Below are 20,554 nucleotides of genomic sequence, written 5' to 3'. Positions count from 1 at the left end.
TGCCACCAAAAGTACCCAAACGCAATCAGCGGAGTTAAGTGACAACAGACAGGTATAAAAGCAGTGTTAACCAGTAATAAGCAGGAAAAAAAAATAATTTACACTGATTGACTAATTATTCACTCCTTGAAGAAAATGATATATTATAACCATGAGTCTATGTAGAAGTCCCTAATAGCTTTGTAGGCAGTGTTAGCTTTTACCCTTTCGACAGCTGTGACTTAATGTGAGAACTGCTATCCATTCTCCGTGACATGACCTGGAAATGTGTCCACAGATGAAATAATATTTTTGCATGTTTTTTTTTTTTATCTGTTGGCTGCAGGAGTCATGTTGCAGGCCAATGAAGCAGCACAGTTCCTTCGCCCCAGGGTGAAGAGGGCTTACCATATATTTGAAGAAACCAAGCAAGGCCACTTAGAACGAGAGTGTGTAGAAGAGACGTGCAGTAAAGAGGAGGCCAGGGAAGTTTTTGAGAATGACCCTGAAACTGTAAGTATTTATTTTTTTCACTTATATACATGATCATCACTGTCCCCATTGGGGCATTCAGTCTAAATTCCCTATCAGGATGTCTTTTATGTGTGGGAGGAAACCGGAAAACCCGAAGGAAACCCACGCAAAGACTGGGGAACGTACAAACTCTTTGCAGATGTTGTCCTTGGTGGGATTTGAAACCAGGACCCCAGTGCTTAGATGTGACTGTCAATTACTGAGAGCAGCATCTAAAGGGGTAGTGCCACCATAAAAGATACATTTAATTAAGCAGAAAATGTGTAAATAAATATTTTCATAATTTATAGCTATTAAAAATTATGCTCTGTTAAAATAACAACCTTTCTTCTTCTGTAATTGGCCCCCCATGGTTATGTTTGTGTGCTTTATCCATCCATGGCAGTGGCCACCTGTGCACAGTTGCTTTCATCTTAACCCCATTACGACTGCATTACGTTTTAAAACGGCAGCAAAAAAGGGTACTTAATCCTTTCTGCCGTTTTAAAACGGCGGTCAGAAAAATGTAAATGGCGCCCCCCAGAGGTGCAAAATCTCCGGGGCTTCAGCTACCGGGGGTAGCTGAGACCCTGGAGATTATGATTCGGGCCGGTTTTTCCGTTCCCCGGACATGTGATCGCCGTTATACACAGTGTAACAACGATCACCTATAAGAAAATGAAATCGTTGGTGAAAAATGTTTTTTCTCACATCTGACATGATCAAACATGTCAGATGGGAGAAAAATGTTTTCCCCAGATCCCCTCCGGTCCCCCTCCCCGCCCGCCTCCACGTGTTCGGCGTCCAAAATGGCGACCGCAAGCTGTATGCGGCCGCCGAGAAATGTCACTCACAAGAAATCTCACTCACATCTGACGTGATCAAAACACGTCAGATGTAAGATAAAGTCCTCCCCGGTCCTCCCCATTCCTTCCCCGGTCCAGCAGTCCCATCAATGTCCCCACCGGTCCCCTCCAGGTTGTCAAATAGCGGGCGCATACAATACATGCGCCCGCTGAAATCATCTTCTTCTGTCCCATCCGACGTGATCAAACATGTCAGATGGGACAGAAGTGTGCTCCCACGTTCCCCTCCGGTTTTCCCCCGGTACCTCAATAAAATTACAGGTCCCCCGCGGCCCCCCCTCTTCTCTCTGTCTCCAAAATGGCGACCGCAAGCTGTATGCGGCCGCCGAGAAATCTCACTCACATCTGACGTGATCAAAACACGTCAGATGTAAGATAAAGTCCTCCCCAGTCCTCCCCGGTCCTCCCCGTTCCTTCCCCGGTCCAGCAGTCCCATCAATGTCCCCACCGGTCCCCTCCAGGTTGTCAAATAGCGGGCGCATACAATACATGCGCCCGCTGAAATCATCTTCTTCTGTCCCATCCGACGTGATCAAACATGTCAGATGGGACAGAAGTGTGCTCCCACGGTCCCCTCCGGTTTCCCCCGGTACCTCAATAAAATTACAGGTCCCCCGCGGCCCCCCCTCTTCTTCTCTCTGTCTCCAAAATGGCGCGCGCATGTGCAGTGTGCCCACGTCCTAATCTGCCTCCTCTACATAGCAACCATTTCATTTCAATTTCATTGGTTCCTGGCATTTGATCACTGTGGTAGATCCTATCACAGTGATCAAATACCCAAAATATTTACAGAAATGGCAGCATTTGGGTCTGCCTCTCTCTTCTCTCCCTTGTAGTTGATCTGGGAGAGAAGAGAGAGAGAGAGAGACTACAATTGCTGCTGCTTCTTGTCAAACAAAAAAAAAGCATTTTATTATAAAATCATTCAAATATCCTCACCCCTAATATCCTCACCCCAATTATCCTCACCCCACTATCCTCATCACCCCCTTAGGTTAGATTTTTTTTTTCTTTTTTTTCTTTGATCAGGGTTAGGATCAGGGTTAGGGTTAGGATCAGGGTTAGGGTTAGGATCAGGGTTAGGTTCAGAGTAAAAAAAAAAAACTTAAAAAAAATAAAGTAATGGCTCGCAGATCATTCACTGCCGAGCAGGTATACACGCTGCTTGCCGCCAGCAGTTCAGGCACAGATACGGAGTCAGCCTCTGAATTTGAGGGATTTTCAGATAGTGATGACTCGGCTTCCTCCACGGGATCCCACAACCCGATGGTAGCGGAGTCGGTAGTCACTGCTGGAGCTTCAGCGGCAGGCGTCGTCACTGCTGGAGCTTCAGCGACAGGCGTCGTCACTGCTGGAGCTTCAGCGACAGGCGTCGTCACTGCTGGAGCTTCAGCGACAGGCGTCGTCACTCCCGAAGGTTCAGCGGCAGGCCCAAGTACTGCAGTCCCACCTGCACTGTGGAATCCCAACGTGATATTTGCCCCCCAAATTCCCCCTTTCATAGTAACCCCTGGAATTAAAGTAGACGTAAACAATTTTGCCCCCTTTGATTTTTTCCAAATCTTTATAAGCGAAAACGTTCTAGACCTTATTGTCCAACAAACTAATTTGTACGCCCAACAATATAGTTCCCAAAACCCCACATCCTTCCATTCCCGCTCCTGGATCCCCACAACCGTCCCAGAAATAAAAAAATTCTTAGGCCTTACCCTCAACATGGGTTTAGTTAAAAAACCCACTCTGCGCTCGTACTGGGCGACTAAATGTGTTCACGTCACCCCTGTGTTTGCAGCCATAATGTCCCGATCCCGATACGAGACCCTTTTACGTTTCCTCCACTTTAGTAATAATGACCAAGCCCCCCCAAGAACAGACCCAAACTACGACCGCCTTTATAAACTGAGACCCCTAATAAACCTTCTAAAAGATTCCTTCCTAAATTCGTATACCCCTGACAAAAATGTATCTGTAGACGAGTCCCTTATGAGTTACAAGGGCCGTCTGTCATTCCGCCAATTCCTTCCCTCCAAGCGTGCCAGATATGGTATTAAACTTTATAAAATGTGTGAAAGCACAACTGGTTACACCTGTACCTTTTTTATATATGAAGGTAGGGACCGCCAAATAAATCCCCCAAACTGCCCCCAGACAATTGGCATCCCAGGCAAAATTGTCTGGGAGCTAATGACCCCATTTTTACAGCAAGGATACCATGTGTACACAGATAATTATTACACCAGTGTCCCCCTTTATAAAGCCCTCCATGCTGCAAACACAGGGGCCTGTGGCACAATCCGTAAAAATAGAGTTGGTCTACCGTCACAGTTGGTGTCCAGACGTCTGGAGAAGGGTGCGTCCTGCTCACTGGCAAGTGACCATCTTCTTGCCGTGAAATGGAAAGACCGAAAGGATGTTTTCATGCTCACCACCCTGCATGCGGACACCACTGTGACGGTTAGAGACAGGGGCACCACCAGGGACAAACAGAAGCCGCTCTGTGTGACAGATTATAACAAGTATATGGGAGGTGTAGATCTGTCCGACCAGGTGCTTCAACCTTATCTGGTCAAGCGGAAGACAAGGGCCTGGTATAAGAAGGTAGCAATCTACCTAATCCAAATTGCCACATATAAAAGTTTTGTGCTATACAAAAAAGCGCAAGGACCACTTGCCTTCCTCCAATATCAGGAGACAATTGTCTCGCGTCTCCTTTTTGACTCGGAGGCACCGGAGGAAGCCTTCGAGTCGGAGGATGTGCGCAGACTGTCTGAGCGCCATTTTATTAGCCTAATCCCTCCCACTACCACAAACAATCGTCCTCAAAAAAGATGCAGAGTTTGTGGAAAGCAAGGTAGGAGGAGCGATTCTCGCTACTACTGCCCCACGTGCCCCTCTCAACCAGGCCTCTGTGTCACCCCCTGCTTTGAAATCTTCCATACTGCCACCCATTATTGAATTGGCATCACTTTCCCCATAATTGTGTAATAACTTATGTAAAGATTCTTTTTATTTTGTGTCAAGTAAAAATTATTATTACTATTTTCATCAATAAAACACATTTTACCCCATTTCACAAATAATTCCAGGCCACAATCATCCCATATCAAACTATTATTCAGACAAATCCTTGTCTACATGCCCACGTCTGCATACTCCAGAATGTGGACCCCACTAACGTTCTTGAAAAGTCTGACCATTTGACAACTTTCCAGGACTTGATCACTCACAAGCATATTATTTTACCATTTATCTTAGTTTGATGGTTTTTACGACTAAGTCTTGCTACACAAAACTTTTCTTTGAATTTTTATTACTTATTTATCTTGGTGATACGGGCACGATAATTTTATTGGAGGATCTCTAACAATGTGGCTGTTCCATATTCATCCCCTATGAGCTTTACTGCATGGTTCTTGCCGAACCTCCTTTACAGGACATAATTTTGAGAAACCTGCAGGATATTGGTCGTTTTGTGCACATAGCGGCTCCTACCTTGGCGGGTAGGAGCCTGTTATGGTGTACCACGTCACTTGGCACATTCGTCCCTCATATAGGGATTGATGGAGCTAGGAAGACGTTGTACGACTAGTTTGTTTGAAAAATAAAGCTTCTCGCCCTGCTGGTGATCTTTCATCTTTGGAACAGACTCAGATTTGCCACACAGTGGCTACTTAATTCCTCCACATTTTGCCCTTCACTCCAGTAAAGTCTATTCTTTTTGCTACAAAATACCCAATTGCAAGATAACGGTTTTGTTAGCTCGACCAAGTTTTATAATCGACAAATGTGATTTTTGGGGCATGCTGCCCTTTGTGAGTAATAATTCCTGGAAAGATTTTCGTGTTTGTTAGCTCCATGTCTCTGTAGCTTCTAACCAGCTCCTGGAATTTTACCCTGAAGAGTGAAGACCAAATGGTGCACCAACTCTTATAGGCACATGCGTGTGCTGCATCAACTACATACAAAATGGTGGTGGCAAACTGCTCATTACCTCCCTAGATAAATACATTACAGGGTATAATTTTCAAAAAAGAAATTTATGTGGGGTTTCTGTTGTTCTTGTACCATATTGAATATTTTCAGAGCCTATTCCAGATAGAGCCAAATTTGCTTTCCAAAATTCGAATATTGCTCCTTTCGTTCCAAGCTCTCCCATTTGCCTGTACAGAGGTTTCTGACCATATGTGGGGTATCACCGCGCTCATAAGAAAGTGGGTAACAAAGTGTGAGGTCCAATTTTTGGAGCTACCTCTTGAAAAAGGGAGAAAATTGATGCTAAAGCAACATTTTTGCTAAAAAAATGAAAATTTTCAATATGACAACCTAATGTTATCAAATTCTGTGAAGTACCTATTAGTCCAAAATGCTCACTATACCCCTAGATAGAAGCCTTAAGGGGTCTAGTTTCCAAAATGGGGTCACTTGAGGGGGGTTTCTGCTGTTTAGGTACCTTAGGGGACCTGTAAATGCAACATGGTGCCCGCAATCTGTTTCTGCCAAATTTGCTTTCACAAATTCAAATATTGCTCCTTTCGTTCCAAGCTCTCCCATTTGCCCAAACAAAGGTTTCTGACCACATGTAGGGTATCACCGCGCTCATAAGAAAGTGGGTAACAAAGTGTGAGGTCCAATTTTTGGAGCTACTTCTTGAAAAAGTGAGAAAATTGATGCTAAAGCAACATTTTTGCTAAAAAAATGAAAATTTTCAATATGACAACCTAATGTTATCAAATTCTGTGAAGTACCTATTAGTCCAAAATGCTCACTATACCCCTAGATAGAAGCCTTAAGGGGTCTAGTTTCCAAAATGGGGTCACTTGAGGGGGGTTTCTGCTGTTTAGGTACCTTAGGGGACCTGTAAATGCAACATGGTGCCCGCAATCTGTTTCTGCCAAATTTGCTTTCACAAATTCAAATATTGCTCCTTTCGTTCCAAGCTCTCCCATTTGCCCAAACAAAGGTTTCTGACCACATGTAGGGTATCACCGCGCTCATAAGAAAGTGGGTAACAAAGTGTGAGGTCCAATTTTTGGAGCTACCTCTTGAAAAAGTGAGAAAATTGATGCTAAAGCAACATTTTTGCTAAAAAAATGAAAATTTTCAATATGACAACCTAATGTTATCAAATTCTGTGAAGTACCTATTAGTCCAAAATGCTCACTATACCCCTAGATAGAAGCCTTAAGGGGTCTAGTTTCCAAAATGGGGTCACTTGAGGGGGGTTTCTGCTGTTTAGGTACCTTAGGGGACCTGTAAATGCAACATGGTGCCCGCAATCTGTTTCTGCCAAATTTGCTTTCACAATTTCAAATATTGCTCCTTTCGTTCCAAGCTCTCCCATTTGCCCAAACAAAGGTTTCTGACCACATGTGGGGTATCACCGCGCTCATAAGAAAGTGGGTAACAAAGTGTGAGGTCCAATTTTTGGTGTTACCTCTTGAAAAAGTAAGAAAATTAGTGCTAAAGCAACATTTTTAGGTAAAATGTTAATTTTTTTTTTTTTTCATTCCACATTACTTTAGTTCCTGTGAGGCACCTGAAGGGTTAATAAACTTCTTTGATGTGGCTTTGAGTACCTTGAGGGGTGCAGATTTTAGAATGGGGTCACTTTTGGGTATTTTCTGTCACCTAGGCCTCTCAAAGTCACTTCAAATGTGATGTTGTCCCTAAAAAAATGGTTTTGTAAATTTTGTTGAAAAAATGGGAAATTGCTGATGAACTTTGAACCCTTCTAACTTCCTAACCCCAAAAAATTTTGTTTCAAAAATTGCGCTGATGTAAAGTAGACAAGTGGGAAATGTTATTTATTAACTATTTTGTGTGACATAACTCTCTGGTTTATGGGCATAAAAATTAAAAGTTTGAAAATTGCAAAATTTTAAATTTTTTTTTGTCAAATTTCAGATTTTTTCACAAATAAAAAAAAAAAATATCATCCTAAATTTACCTCTAACATGAAGCCCAATATGTCACGAAAAAACAATCTCAGAATCACCAGGATCCATTGAAGCGTTCCAGAGTTATAGCCTTATAAAGGGACACTGGTCAAAATTACAAAAAATGGCCTGGGCATTAAGTACAAAACTGGCTTCGTCCTTAAGGGGTTAAAAAAAAAAAATAAATAATCCCCCTGGCATACAAAGAGGGAGCAAGATTCAGAGTGCTGAGAAGCATGTGCAGTGATTGCAGTCATACTCTCTGCTCTCACACAGCTCTGACAGCGGGTGTTAAGATCCAGAATGATACACACTCAGGCCCTGTGCGCACTAGAAAAAGGATTTTTCTCAAGAAATTTCTTGAGTGAAAGATTAGCGCACCTGCGTTAAAAAAACGCACCAATAACGCATGCATTTTTGATGCGTTTTTGGTGCATTTTTTTCCGCAGGTTGGTCCCTGCGTTTTTTTTACCATTATTTATGCCAAAAAACTCAGCTACCTGCAGAAAAGAAGTGACATGCTCATTCTTTTTCTCAAGAAATACTGCAGAAAGAATTTACTTTGTGCGCACAGCTATTTTTTTTTCCATAGGTTTTGCTGGGGAATGTCTGCAGAAAGGTTACAACCATCTTCTCAAGAAATTTCTGCAGCAAAAATGTAAACAAAACCCGGGTAAAAGCACAGTGTGCGCACAGGGCCTCACACAGATCTGACAGTGCTCGCAGGTGCTATAGAATGATCTCACCCAGCTGTCAGACCTGTGAGAGCGTGGGGAGTGTCTGCAATCACTGCGTACACTTCTCAGCATTCTAGATCCTGGATGAAGTGTCAGAGATATGTGAGCCTGGGGAGGGTCTTTTGCAGTCATGCTCATACAGGTGCAAGGAGTATGTCTGCAATCACTGCGCACACTTCTCAGCATTCCGGATCTCGAGCGCTGGAAAAGTCTCACATACAGTAAATTGTGCATGCTGGAGGTGTAGAGGTGGGTGAACTCCTTTATTTTTTTTCATTTTTATTTATTTTTTTTATTATGAAAGCAGCTGCATTTTGCGCGGCAGCTGATCGGCCACTAGGATGAACTGGTCAGGCTCGCAGACAGAATAACGCCATGGGTTCATTCCACAAGATGGAAGGTCATTTATTTTTTTTTTAATAGGGCATAATTTTTTAATAGCTATAAGTGACAAATACATATTATGTTTTCTGCTTAATTTAAAACAACCAAAAAGGCGAATCCGAGAGCCTGAAATATTATAAGAGGACATAAAGAAGAACTGTACAGAAAACTATACTAAAAACATAAATTATAAGCCCCTTTTATGGTGGCACAACCCCTTTAAGTAGTTATATAGCAGTGATCAGAGCCCTTGTTAGCTTCTGAGCCCGCTTTGTACATGCATATCCAACATCTTTCATACACATATAATGGAAGCTATATATTTAATTAGTTGAGAGTGCTTTGTTAACCCATTATATGTGTATGAAAGGTGGTGGATACGTGTGTACAAAGTGGGCGCAGAAGCTAGCAAGGGCTCTGATCGCTGCTATATAACCACATGAATCGGTTTTGCCACCATGAAGGATACATACATTTAATATGTGTGTGTGTATATATACAGTATCTATATACTGCTCAAAAAAATAAAGGGAACACTAAAATACCATTTTGTTGTGTAAGTGTTCCATTTATTTTTTTGAGCAGTATATAGATACCGTATATATTTTGAGATTAGATCCCGCGATCCCAACGTATTGTTACCCCTCTATAAATAACTTGTAAGGCCACATCTGGAATATGAGATCCAGTTTTGGGCTCCACATTTTAAAAGGACATTCAGAAGTTAGAGTCAGTTCAAAGGTGGGCAACTAGACTACTAGAAGGAATGGAAGGCCTCCCATATGATGACAGGTTTAAAAAGTTAGATATGTTTAGCTTAGAAAAAAGATGTCTCAGAGAAGATCTCATTTATATGTATAAATATATGTGTGGTCAATATAAAGGACTGGCACATGACTTTTTTTCTTCCAAAGATAATAGTAAGGACCTGGGGGCACTCACTGTGAGTGGAAGAAAAGCGATTCCGACAGCTAAATAGGAAAGGGTTCTTTACAGTTAGAGCAGTCAGACTGTGGAATACACTACCACAAGAGGTAGTAATGGCAGATACTATAACAGCTTTTAAAAAAAGGGCTGGATGATTTCCTCAGTACACACACCATTGTTGGTTATAAATGACTTAGTGACCAAATGTAGAACTAGTAGAGAAAGGTTGAACTAGATGGACCTAGGTCTTTTTTCAACCTAAGTAACTATATATGTGTGTGTATATAATACACTAGCTGTAGTACCCGGGCGTTGCCCGGGATAGTAACTGTCTCTCTGTCTCTCTCCCAGTCTCTTTCTGTGTGTTGCGGTCTGTCTGTCTGTCTCTTTCCTTGTCTGTCTGTGTCTATGTCTCTGTCTGACTATTTCTATCTCTGTCTGTATTTGTATCAGTCTATCGGTCTCCATCTCTGTGTCTGTCTGTCTTTCTCTATCTCTGTGTCTGTCTCTGTGTGTGTCTGTCTGTCTTTTCCCCGTCTGTCTCTTTTCTGTCTGTTTCCCCGTCTCTCCACCGACATCATACGGTATAACCTCACGCATAAGCTTCAACTAACAGTTTATTTTGTTCCTATAGCAACCACTGACAGTTGCTATTAATAACCTATAGCACCCACCTCCATTCAGTTTAATGGCGGCAGGATTTTAGAGACTAACTTTAAAGTACGGGGTTACATTTTTCTGTCAAAACATAGTCTACGACGCTCCCTGGGTCACATGAGGCGTCTGTGCAAAATTTCGTGATTGTAAATGCGACGGTGCGGATTCCTTTAGCGGACACACACACACACACACACACACACACACACACACACACACACACACACCTTATTAGATATAATTCAAATGTGAGTATATGTGCATGTAATGTAGTATGAGCGCGATACTATACTCGCCTACCACTGCTCTCTGGAGTCCAACGGTTTTCTGCTCCTCTTCTCCATGATGTGACCCAGAAGTGACTTTAACAATTTAAGCCTATGAATGAGGCTCATTAGGCTTACATTGTAAGAGACTAGAGCTGACTAGTCCCAATTGTGGTGACACTGGACAGCGTGGCGGTAGGTGAGTATATTAATACACACTACATTAAATGGAAACTTACAGACATTTAATTAAAACAATATACAGATAGGAGTGCTTCTTTAATTTCCAGAAATATTTAAGTACTCTAAAAATACTTTAACTTAATTTAAAGGGTTTGTCCACTACCTGAACAACCTAATTTTTTATATGAAATTGTGCCCTATGTAAAATAAAACCAGCATCTAGTCAACTGTGCCGTTCCAGAAGTGTTGGTGCTGTGCCTGTCATCGCTCGTGTGACATTCTTTTGTCTGAGGGAAGTGTGAGCACTGCAGCCCATCTGGGGCCGCTGATGGTCTGCAGTGTTCACGTGACTTAACACAGTCATCACTGGTCCAGGAGCTGAGTTTATGCTATTCATTTTTTCATGCAGCACTTTCATTTAGTAAGGGGATGCCCAAGTGACGGACAATCTCTTTAACCTCACTGTAGAGATTATGGCACAGGAGATGTCATCTATTTGGCACAGAGGCTCAGTGGTTAGCACTGTTCTCTTGCTGCCCTGCAGTCCTGGTTTCCAGTCTGACAAAGGGCAACTTCAGTATGGAGCTTGTATGTTCTTCCTGCATTTGCTTGATTCCATTTTGAGCCCCCCCTGGGGACAGACAGTGATTGATGACCCTCTATGTATGGTCGTCCCAAATATACTGAAGTAATATAAGCAAAAGGGTAAAAATATTAATGAAATTGTAGCAGTGAGATTTTGTTGAGCTACAGCAGCTCTCTGGCATGTGAACACATGATTTATAAACAGTGTGAACTCAACCTGGAATAATATAATCTAAATTCTTGTCTTATGGACACCATATGTATTAAAGTTGGCCAAGTACTGATTTTGGCAGAACCAGCCAACAGGCTAATGAGTTTGTTCCGACTGTCTACTTTTGCTCCTTGGAGATAAGCCACTGCTTGATTTTCCTGGAAAAACTGAACAAGCTATCAGATGTGTATGGCCATCTTAAAGCTGTGTTTAGATCTTGGTTCTACTACTTTGTTTGCCGTTCTGCATCTTTTCTTGCTTACAACTGCCCGTCACTTACGTTATTGATTGGCGGCATGCCCTGAAACAGATGTCTTTTGTTCCTGTATTAAAAAATAGTACCACTAGAGCATATTGCCAGAGGCTGTCTGTACTAGGATTTCTTTTGACCCCTATAATTTACAGCCATACATGTGACCTTTTCCCAGGGTAGGGGTGGAGAGTGGGGTTAGCATCAGTAGCTTCATTTATTGATTTTTGCAACTGTGTGCCATTTTAAGGGAACAGAATTGTCACACAGTAAAGCAAGCCTATAATGCAAACCCTGTGCTTTATAGTGCACAGATTTATACTTTTCATACTAATGTTATTTTAACTTCTTGCTAACGTTGTTCAGTTTAGAAAACCCGGTTTTAGATGACAGGTCACTCAATGTTGATATGATCATGAGATGTCTGCTGACATCAATGCATAATGCAGGGGGGAGGTGAGTCCTGTGTAAGCTAGGGTCAGACGACCGCATTTTTTCCATCGAAGAAAAACTGTCCAATTATGCTAATCGGACTCTGATCTGAGTGGGATCTATTTTTCTCGGATGTGGAGAAGAGTTAAAAAAAAATGAAAGAAAAAATCTTAATTTCTAAATTATGTCAGTGCGTGAAAATCTGACCACCTTTGGAAGCCAACCGATTTCTTTTTTTTATTCTTACGAACCCATAGTCTGGAATTGGCAAGTGCAATACGATTAAAGCGGGCTTTACACGCTACAACAAATCTAATGATTTGTCGGCGGGGTCACGTCGTAAGTGACGCACATCCGGCATCGTTAGTGGTGTTGTAGCGTGTGACAGCTACGTGCAATTGCGATTGAACGTAAAACCGTTCATCGCATACACGTCGTTCATTTCCTTAAAATTGCATGTCGGGTTGTTCAATGTTCCCGAGGTAGCACAGGTGACACCCTGGGAACGATGAACAGCAGCTTACCTGCGTCCCGCGGCTCCCACCGGCTATGCGGAAGGAAGGAGGTGGGCGGGATGTTTACGTCCCGCTCATCTCCGCCCCTCCGCTTCTATTGGCCGGCTGCCGCGTGACGTCGCTGTGACTCCGAACTTCCCTCCCACTCCAGGAAGTGGATGTTCGCCGCCCACATCGAGGTCGTATGGACAGGTAAGTACGTGTGACGGGAAATAATCGTTTGTGCGACACGGTAAAAAAATTGAACGTGCCGCACATACGATAGGGGCGGGTTTGATCGCGTACGATATCGTATGTGATATCGTAAGGTGTAAAGCAGCCTTTACAGAGCCAAATTGGGCATGCGCATTGCCTCATTGAATAACACTGGTCCGAGTGCAATCTGATATTTTATCGTATGCACGAGCCCAAAGGGTGAGCACTTTGCAACTAAATCATGACAGATGGCAGCGGTCATTTTGGCTGATTTCTTTCTAATGTGATGTGTGTAGATCCATTTTCAGTAGTGTCATGTGAGATGTATCATGAGTCCAGATTCCAAGGAAAAGCTTTGAGGAGCTGAACAGCCTTTATGAGTATTTAATGATTTGTTTGTATTTTGTGATAGTGTTCTTACTAACATTTTCATATTTCACTGCCCTTGATTTATCTTTCTGGCTGTGATCTGTACTTCACCACAAATTTATGACCTCTGCGTTAAAATTGTTGCTCATTGTGTCCTTTTGTATATCACTTGGCTATGTTCTGCACAATGGATACATTTTTACTGGGAAAAGGCATTTTGTCATTTTCAAGGACATTAAGAATGACACTTGAATTACATTGCATAAAATAAACATTTAGGACATTTTTGTATTAAAGGGGTTGTCCACTACTCTGACAAGTCCTTCTCAATTGCTATATAAAAGTATTGTGTAATCACCTCCGATGCCGACACCATTTTAGCGATGAAGGGAGTAGGTCTTCCTGGGGATTGCGTGACATTTTATGTCTTTTGAGCCCTGCAGAAAATCAGTGACCACTTCACTCCCGATTCCTTCAGACGTAACTGAGATCTGCATGAAGTGACAGCTGCCGTTGCCCTCTGCCTTCCTACGTTTGTCATCTAATTCCGAAGGCTCCGTAGGAGGCATCGGTGTTAGATGGAAAGTCTGCAGTAACCACCACCAATAAAGCGCTGGCACTGAGGACACTATCAATTAATATAACTATTTATGTCACACCATGTATTACAAGGAACAATGAGGTTTTTTCAAGTTTAGATTGTCTCAATTTCTATGGAGTGCGTGAGTGTATTGTGTAAAGACTCATTCCCCCCCCCTCCCACCCAATTTGGGAGGAAAAGGGGGTTGCGACTTCTAGTCCAAATGTAGCTTTCATGGCTCGCTGTAGGGAGAGGGGGTAGTGGTATGAAGCAAGGGAGGCAGAGTATGTCATTTTTATTGCTCTACCTTCTCTGGTTTTCTTGCTGTATGCGCTGGTAAACTCAGTCACGCGCCAGTTATGCAGATGCTAGTCAAAAATGAATATTCACTGCTCTCCACACCCATAATCATACCCACCTGTAGTCAGTGATAATAAATAATTGTCATGATTTTTACTATCGCTAACGCTGGCGCCAAGAAGTGGGCTGGATTATGGTCATGGAGAGCAGTGAATGTTCATTTTGGATTTACATATGCTTGGCTAGCCGGCACACAACACTGAATTTAACAGAGCTTACAACAAGAATACTGGAGGAGATAGAGCAATAAAAGTTACTGATCCTGAAAAGGCTAGCCAAGCCCTATTTCAGGATGCCATTATAATGATGCTAAAAAAACACCTAACTCCCTTTTAAAGCCTGCTTTACATGTTACAATTTCGCATACGATATCGTAACAGCCCCCATCGTATGTGCGGCACGTTCAATTTTGTTGAATGTGCTGCACAAACGATTAACCCCCGTCACACGTACTTACCCGTCCATACGACCTTGATGTGGGCAGTGAACGTCCACTTCCTGGAGTGGGAGGGACGTTCGGCGTCACATCGACGTCACGCGGCAGCCGGCCAATAGAAGCGGAGGGGCGGAGATGAGCGGGACGTAAACATCCCGCCCAGCTCCTTCCTTCCGCATTGCTGGCTGGGAGCCGCAGGACGCAGGTAAGATCTGTTCATCGTTCCCGGGGTGTCACACACTGTGATGTGTGCTACCCCGGGTACGATGAACAACCTGACATTCAATTCATGAGGAATGTACGACGTGCATGCGATGAACGTTTTACCGTTCAATCGCACGTAGCTGTTACACACTGCAATGTACCTTACGATGCCGGATGTGCGTCACTTACGACGTGACCCCCCCGACACATTTTAAGATACATTGCAGTGTGTAAAGCGGGCTTTACATAGGCAAATTCCACTGAAGGTGTCAATGTGGCCCTGCCGCTGTTGGAAAACTACAACTCCCGTCATCATGCTTAGACGGGTTGGCATTTTGGAGCTGTAGTTTGGCAACAACTGCAGATCCACCACACGGGTTGGGCACAGCAGTTTTGAACAAAGAGTGTTGCACAACCTATACAACATTCTATACAACTTCCTAAAAGTTTATTGACCTTTGATCTGTGGAGGGGATAAATTATTTTAAATGACTTAAGTTTTAGTGGAATCTATAAGGTTTTTGATCCTTTATCTGAGAACAGCATAAGGTTGGTGCCAAGACACTGATTCCAGTGATATGTAATTTACTATGCTGCTTAGTTTTCTCTAAAATTATCATTTTATCAACAGGAGATTCACTAAAGGACTACATGGCGTGATGCCATATATTCCAGTCATGCTCCCACCATTGATTGACAGCTTTCTGCTTTTGCACAATGTACTCATAAAGCTACTGATTAGTGGTGGAGATAGGGTTAGACAGAACTCTGCATTCAGAGAACTGGTAGATCTGCAGGAAATGACAGCCTGTAGTCCAGTAAGTGTGACATTGCTGAAATCAAGGTCTCTACCACTACGATATGATGCGCTCAGATGTGGTAGCAGAAACCTGGTGACGGATTCCCTTTGCATGTAAACTGAGAGCTTCAACTGTAGTTCTGCGGATCAGGGACATTTTTGGAAGCTGATAGTAATGAGCCAATAGTGTACGCTCAAAGTGCTACATCAAGACATATGGTAGTAGCCTGACAGTCTCCTACTAATCATTTTAAAACCTTTTATACTATCCAGCAATTCTAAAGTGTTCAGTATAAAAATTTCATGTATCTCTAAAAATAGCTGTAATTAATTATTAGGTTGTCTAAAAGAATCATGGTGGTGGTTCAGTAATGGAACGTCTGACTCATTTTAGGCACTTGCTTGTTTCAAGCCTCATAGCCGAGAGGGTACAGGTCTCTCTCCTATGAATATCAATTAGTATAACTTACAACTTACAAATCACATAGGTACAAAGCAGGATACACTGACATTTCCATACTGGATAGTATGCTGTGGTGAGTCTTTCTGATGTATGTCAAGGTAAAATTTAGTGTTTTTTTCTTTTCCCTCTAATACAAGTTTTGTTGAGTGGGAATAGTGGAATGAGATCTTCCCTTTTGTAGTCACTCAATATAAACCTTTCAAAGGCTGGACATTCAAGCTTATTCTGTCTCCCAATCTCTTACACTGCCATTTTCAGTATAGGAGCCATGCTCCGATGCAGTGTATTATGGTGCAGATTCTGGAATTTGATAAAGTACAATTTGACTGAATAGAGTTTCTAACCAACACCCTATTTATATGTGGAGGGTGGACATCTGCTTGCATCTCATGGCATGGGCAAATCTCACATTTGTGACGCGCTATTACAAATCAAGTTTTTCTCCACTGAGCCTACAAAGTGAATTTTTTTTTTTTTTTTTTTTTTTGGTTTACAGACAGCCAACTTTTGTTTTTTTTTTTTACAAACTGTAAAGCCATAGCGAATGATAGAAATAGTGGTATACGTTTAAAGCTAGTGCTGAGTGAGCCTGCTCGATACTTGATCCAGCATCGGGGGGCAAGGATATGCTCGTTGCTCTATTGAGTATTTCTGGTGCTCAAGCACCATTTTCAAGTCCCTGCCTCGCATGTTTTATGGCTGTTAGCCAATAAACCTGCAGGGATTCTATTATTATTTATAAATAGGCGCAAGCTTGGCACTATCTATTTAGGAAATTAGAACTGACTCACCACTCATTAAGGCTAAGTTCACACTTCCGTTGTTTTGCATCAGTCACAATCCGTCGCCTAGAGGAATTACGGTATCCTGCAAAATATTTTGCAGGAATCCTGTCTTTCCCCATAGACCTCTATTAGTGACGGATTGCGACTGATGATGCTGCGTTGCATCCGCTGCGTCGCGGTCAGTCATTTTTTAACTGACCGCCGGGCAGGAGCAACGCAGCCTGTAACGTTTTTTGAGCAGCGCGATCCGTAGGATTTTGCTGCGCATGCTCTCTCTGGCTCCCTGCACCCGTAACCAGGATACACATCGGGTAACCAAGCAATGCACTTTGGTTAGTTACCCGATATTTACAGTGGTTACGGGTGCAGGGAGCCAGCGTTGAGCGGTGTACGCTGGTAACCAAGATAAATATCGGGTAACCAAGCAAAAAGTGCTTTGCTTTTAGTTACCCGATATTTACCCTGGATACAGTGTGCAAGTAGGCCGACACTTCCCCGCTCGGCTCCGCCCCCTCCCGCACTCCGCATGTGTACACTCCCACACTCACACTCACTCACACACACACTCACTTGTCCCCAGCCCTGCAGTCCCCACGGCACTGACGTCCTCAGCTCCACGGCCCCGCTCGGCTCCGCCCCCTTGCGCTCCACCCCCTCCCGCACTCCGCATGTACACGCATGTAGACACACACACACACACACACACACACACTCACTCACTCACCTGTCTCCAGCCATGCAGACCGCGGCACTGACGTCCTCAGCTTCGCCCCCCGCACACAACTGAGTCCGACAATGAAATTCTTTTCTTTGTCATCCGTTGTACAACGCATCAGTCACATGCGTCAAGCAACGCATGTGACTGATGCACAACAACGGAAATGTGAACTTAGCCTAAGCCATGGAAGCACACACCTGCGCAAACCGGCTGTTGTTTGAGCTCCTACCCTCGTCACCTTTCCCTCCACCCCCCCCCCCCTCCCCTTTCCTGTGGTCTCCATGAAGAGACGTGTTTTAAGACGTTTCAATAAAGTGGACATTTTACTTTTTGGAGCAAGTGCCGCTGTCTGCCTTCACATTTGAAACATGCATCGATTGCCTGCCATACACGGTATGCCATAGCTATGTTGGCTACTGGCATTACTGTGATTTGTCTGGCCGCAATATGTCATCCGGTCTTATGAGACCCGGGGATGCGATGCTCGGTATAGTGTCATCTAGAAGCCATTCAGGGAGACTTAATGTTGGAGGAAGAGCTTAGGCTATGTCCGCACTTTGCGTCGTTGTAGTTGCAGTTCTAAACGCATCCTCTGGCAGAAATTGCTTTTGCCAAAGTTGCTTTTGACCACAAAATTGCGGTAAATACGTGTGTGTTTTTACCGCGTTTTAGCCGCGTTTTTAGCGCTTTTTACTTGCGTTTCCATTGCTTAAAGTCAGATGCGTTTTGATTACAAAGACACTACTAAATAAAGTTTAGACATACAAACACTATGAAAAAAGGGAAAAAAAATGAAAACAATATAATTATTTAAATCATAATGAAAATAGTTATATTTAATATAATTATAGCGGTTTTAGATTATTTATCGCTATAATTCCAATAAATTAATATTTTTCACTAATTTAATTGTTGGACTGTGTGTGTGTGTGTAAAGAGACATATCATCCCATTATTTTGATGTCAGCAACATATGCGTTTATGTAGTCCAAAACGCATGTTTTCTGCAGCCAAAAAGCATGTAAAACGCTGGAATTTTGATGTTACTTGCTTTTTGCTACTTCTCATTGACTTCAATGTTAGCAAAACGCAGCCCAAATGGCAAAAACAATTGACATGCTGCTTCTTTGAATGCAGAGTTTTTGCCCAAAATTATGCAAATTAAACGCAGCATTTTGAACTGCAAAGTGCGCACAAGAAATCCCCATTTTCCATAAACTTTGGTGGAAAATCAAAACGCATGCCTTTTAGCATGAAAAAGCTGCAGTTCAAAACGCTGCGGAAACGCAGGTAAAAACGCAAAGTGCGGACACAGCCTAAGATTAGAGAAGGATCTTACACTTCCACCCTTTTGTGCCTTTCATGTGGCACTAAAAAGGTGTTTTTAGCCTTGCATAACTTAATGAATTAAATATTTTTTTTTAATTATGTGTGATCCCTCCTAAAATGGTCATTGCAAGTGCTAAGGGGATGCAAAAGGAAGCAAAATAGGGCTGAGAGCAGGACAATTGCCTTGCTAACAAATGTGGATATGAAATAAATAATGTAAAAAAATAGCCCCCCCTTTTCCAAATTTGATAACCAGCCAAGGTAAAGCAGACAGCTGAGGGTTGGTATTATCCGGCCTCTCCATTACTAACAGCTTGATGACATCTGAAATTACACAGCTGACGTGAACCCCCAAAAATGTTACCCCGATTGACACTGCACTAGGGCATTCGGGAAGAAAAGGGCAAAGTTCCAGAATTGGTGCATCTTATGGAATGCACCACTTCTGAGGCGGCTGCGGGATGGTATATTTAGGCTGGGAAGGGGCCAATATCCATGGATTTTCACAGCCAGATAATATCAGCACCCCCTTCCCCCTCGCTGTCTGCTTTTCCTTGGCTGGTTATCAAAAATGGTTGGGACCCAACGTCATTTTTTTTAATTATTTTAGTTCCCAGCAGTGAACTGAGAGTAACAGATGCGTCCAGGTGTCTTCCCCATGCTTTTCCCATTCCATTTGTGCCATGTGTCCATCCATTTCAGCGAGTTTCCTCCTCAGCCCTCCTGGGCGGGGGTCTTCTGGAAAAGTGCTCGAATTCTCCATTGATTTCCATTATATTTGTTATTCGTATCGAGCCGCCTGACCTGCTCAATTCAAGTACCAAGCACTCGAGCATTTTAGTGCTCGCTCATCACTATTTAAAACTAATATTTTTTATATTCCTATAGTATAACAGAAATACTGTAGCATTATCATTTAAATGTGAATCATAGCAACCTGCTCAAGCTTCTCGAGCCTCATAAAAATTATTTTATTTTTTTTAAACTGGGGGAAAAGTCTATTAAAAATGGAAGTGATGTCTCAGATCTAAAATGTTTGACCAATTTTAGTGCTGTGTTTTTCATTAGAACTAGAGGACACCTTCGTAGACTATTGATTTGATAACCTTTTATTTTCCCTCTCTGGCTCATGTGTATAACCTTTTCCTGGTAATTACAGCTTTGTAAGGTGAAGCCACACACCCTGCTCTATAAGCTCTCTTTACATGGGCAAACCTCGATTTACACATCATAAGCCTAATGGCATGTTTCACCTCTATTACTGTCATTACTTTAACATATATTTACATGCAGTTAAGAATCCAATTAGAGAGCTTGTATTTCTAAATGGTGAAAATTGCATGGCATTCTATTAGGGTACTTTCACACTTTAGCGACGCAGCAGCGATCCCACCAGCGATCTGACCTGGTCAGGATCGCTGCTGCGTCGCTACATGGTCGCTGGTGAGCTGTCAAACAGGCAGATCTCACCAGCGACCAGTGACCAGCCCCCAGCCAGCAGCGACGTGCAAGCGACGCTGCGCTTGCACGGAGCCGGCGTCTGGAATCTGAGGACACTGGTAGCTAAGGTAAACATCGGGTATGGTTACCCGATGTTTACCTTAGTTACCAGCGCACACCGCTTAGCTTAGCGTGTGCAGGGAGCAGGAGCCGGCACTGGCAGCGTGAGAGCTGCGGAGGCTGGTAACGAAGGTAAATATCGGGTAACCACCTTGGTTACCCGATGTTTACCTTAGTTACAGCTTACCGCAGGCTGTCAGACGCCGGCTCCTGCTCTCTGCACATTCAGGATTGTTGCTCTCTCGCTGTCACACACAGCGATGTGTGCTTATCAGCGGGAGAGCAACAATAAAAAAACGAACCAGGGCTGTGTGT

At 43.0% G+C, this 20,554-nt stretch overlaps 1 protein-coding gene across 4 annotated transcripts in view; it reads left to right on the top strand.

Moving 5' to 3' along the window:
- GAS6 (growth arrest specific 6) overlaps positions 1–20,554 on the top strand; it is a 157,149-nt gene that overhangs the window by 5,565 nt on the left and 131,030 nt on the right. For all 4 annotated transcript variants that reach the window (XM_075336420.1, XM_075336418.1, XM_075336421.1 and 1 more), the window contains one exon: positions 326–492. In XM_075336420.1, the coding sequence (XP_075192535.1) occupies positions 326–492 (167 nt within the window). The remainder of the gene's footprint in view (positions 1–325; positions 493–20,554) is intronic.

Source organism: Anomaloglossus baeobatrachus, chromosome 2, assembly GCF_048569485.1.
Source record: "Anomaloglossus baeobatrachus isolate aAnoBae1 chromosome 2, aAnoBae1.hap1, whole genome shotgun sequence".
Lineage (NCBI taxonomy): Eukaryota > Metazoa > Chordata > Amphibia > Anura > Aromobatidae > Anomaloglossus > Anomaloglossus baeobatrachus.
This window is presented reverse-complemented; position numbering and strand designations above follow the sequence as displayed.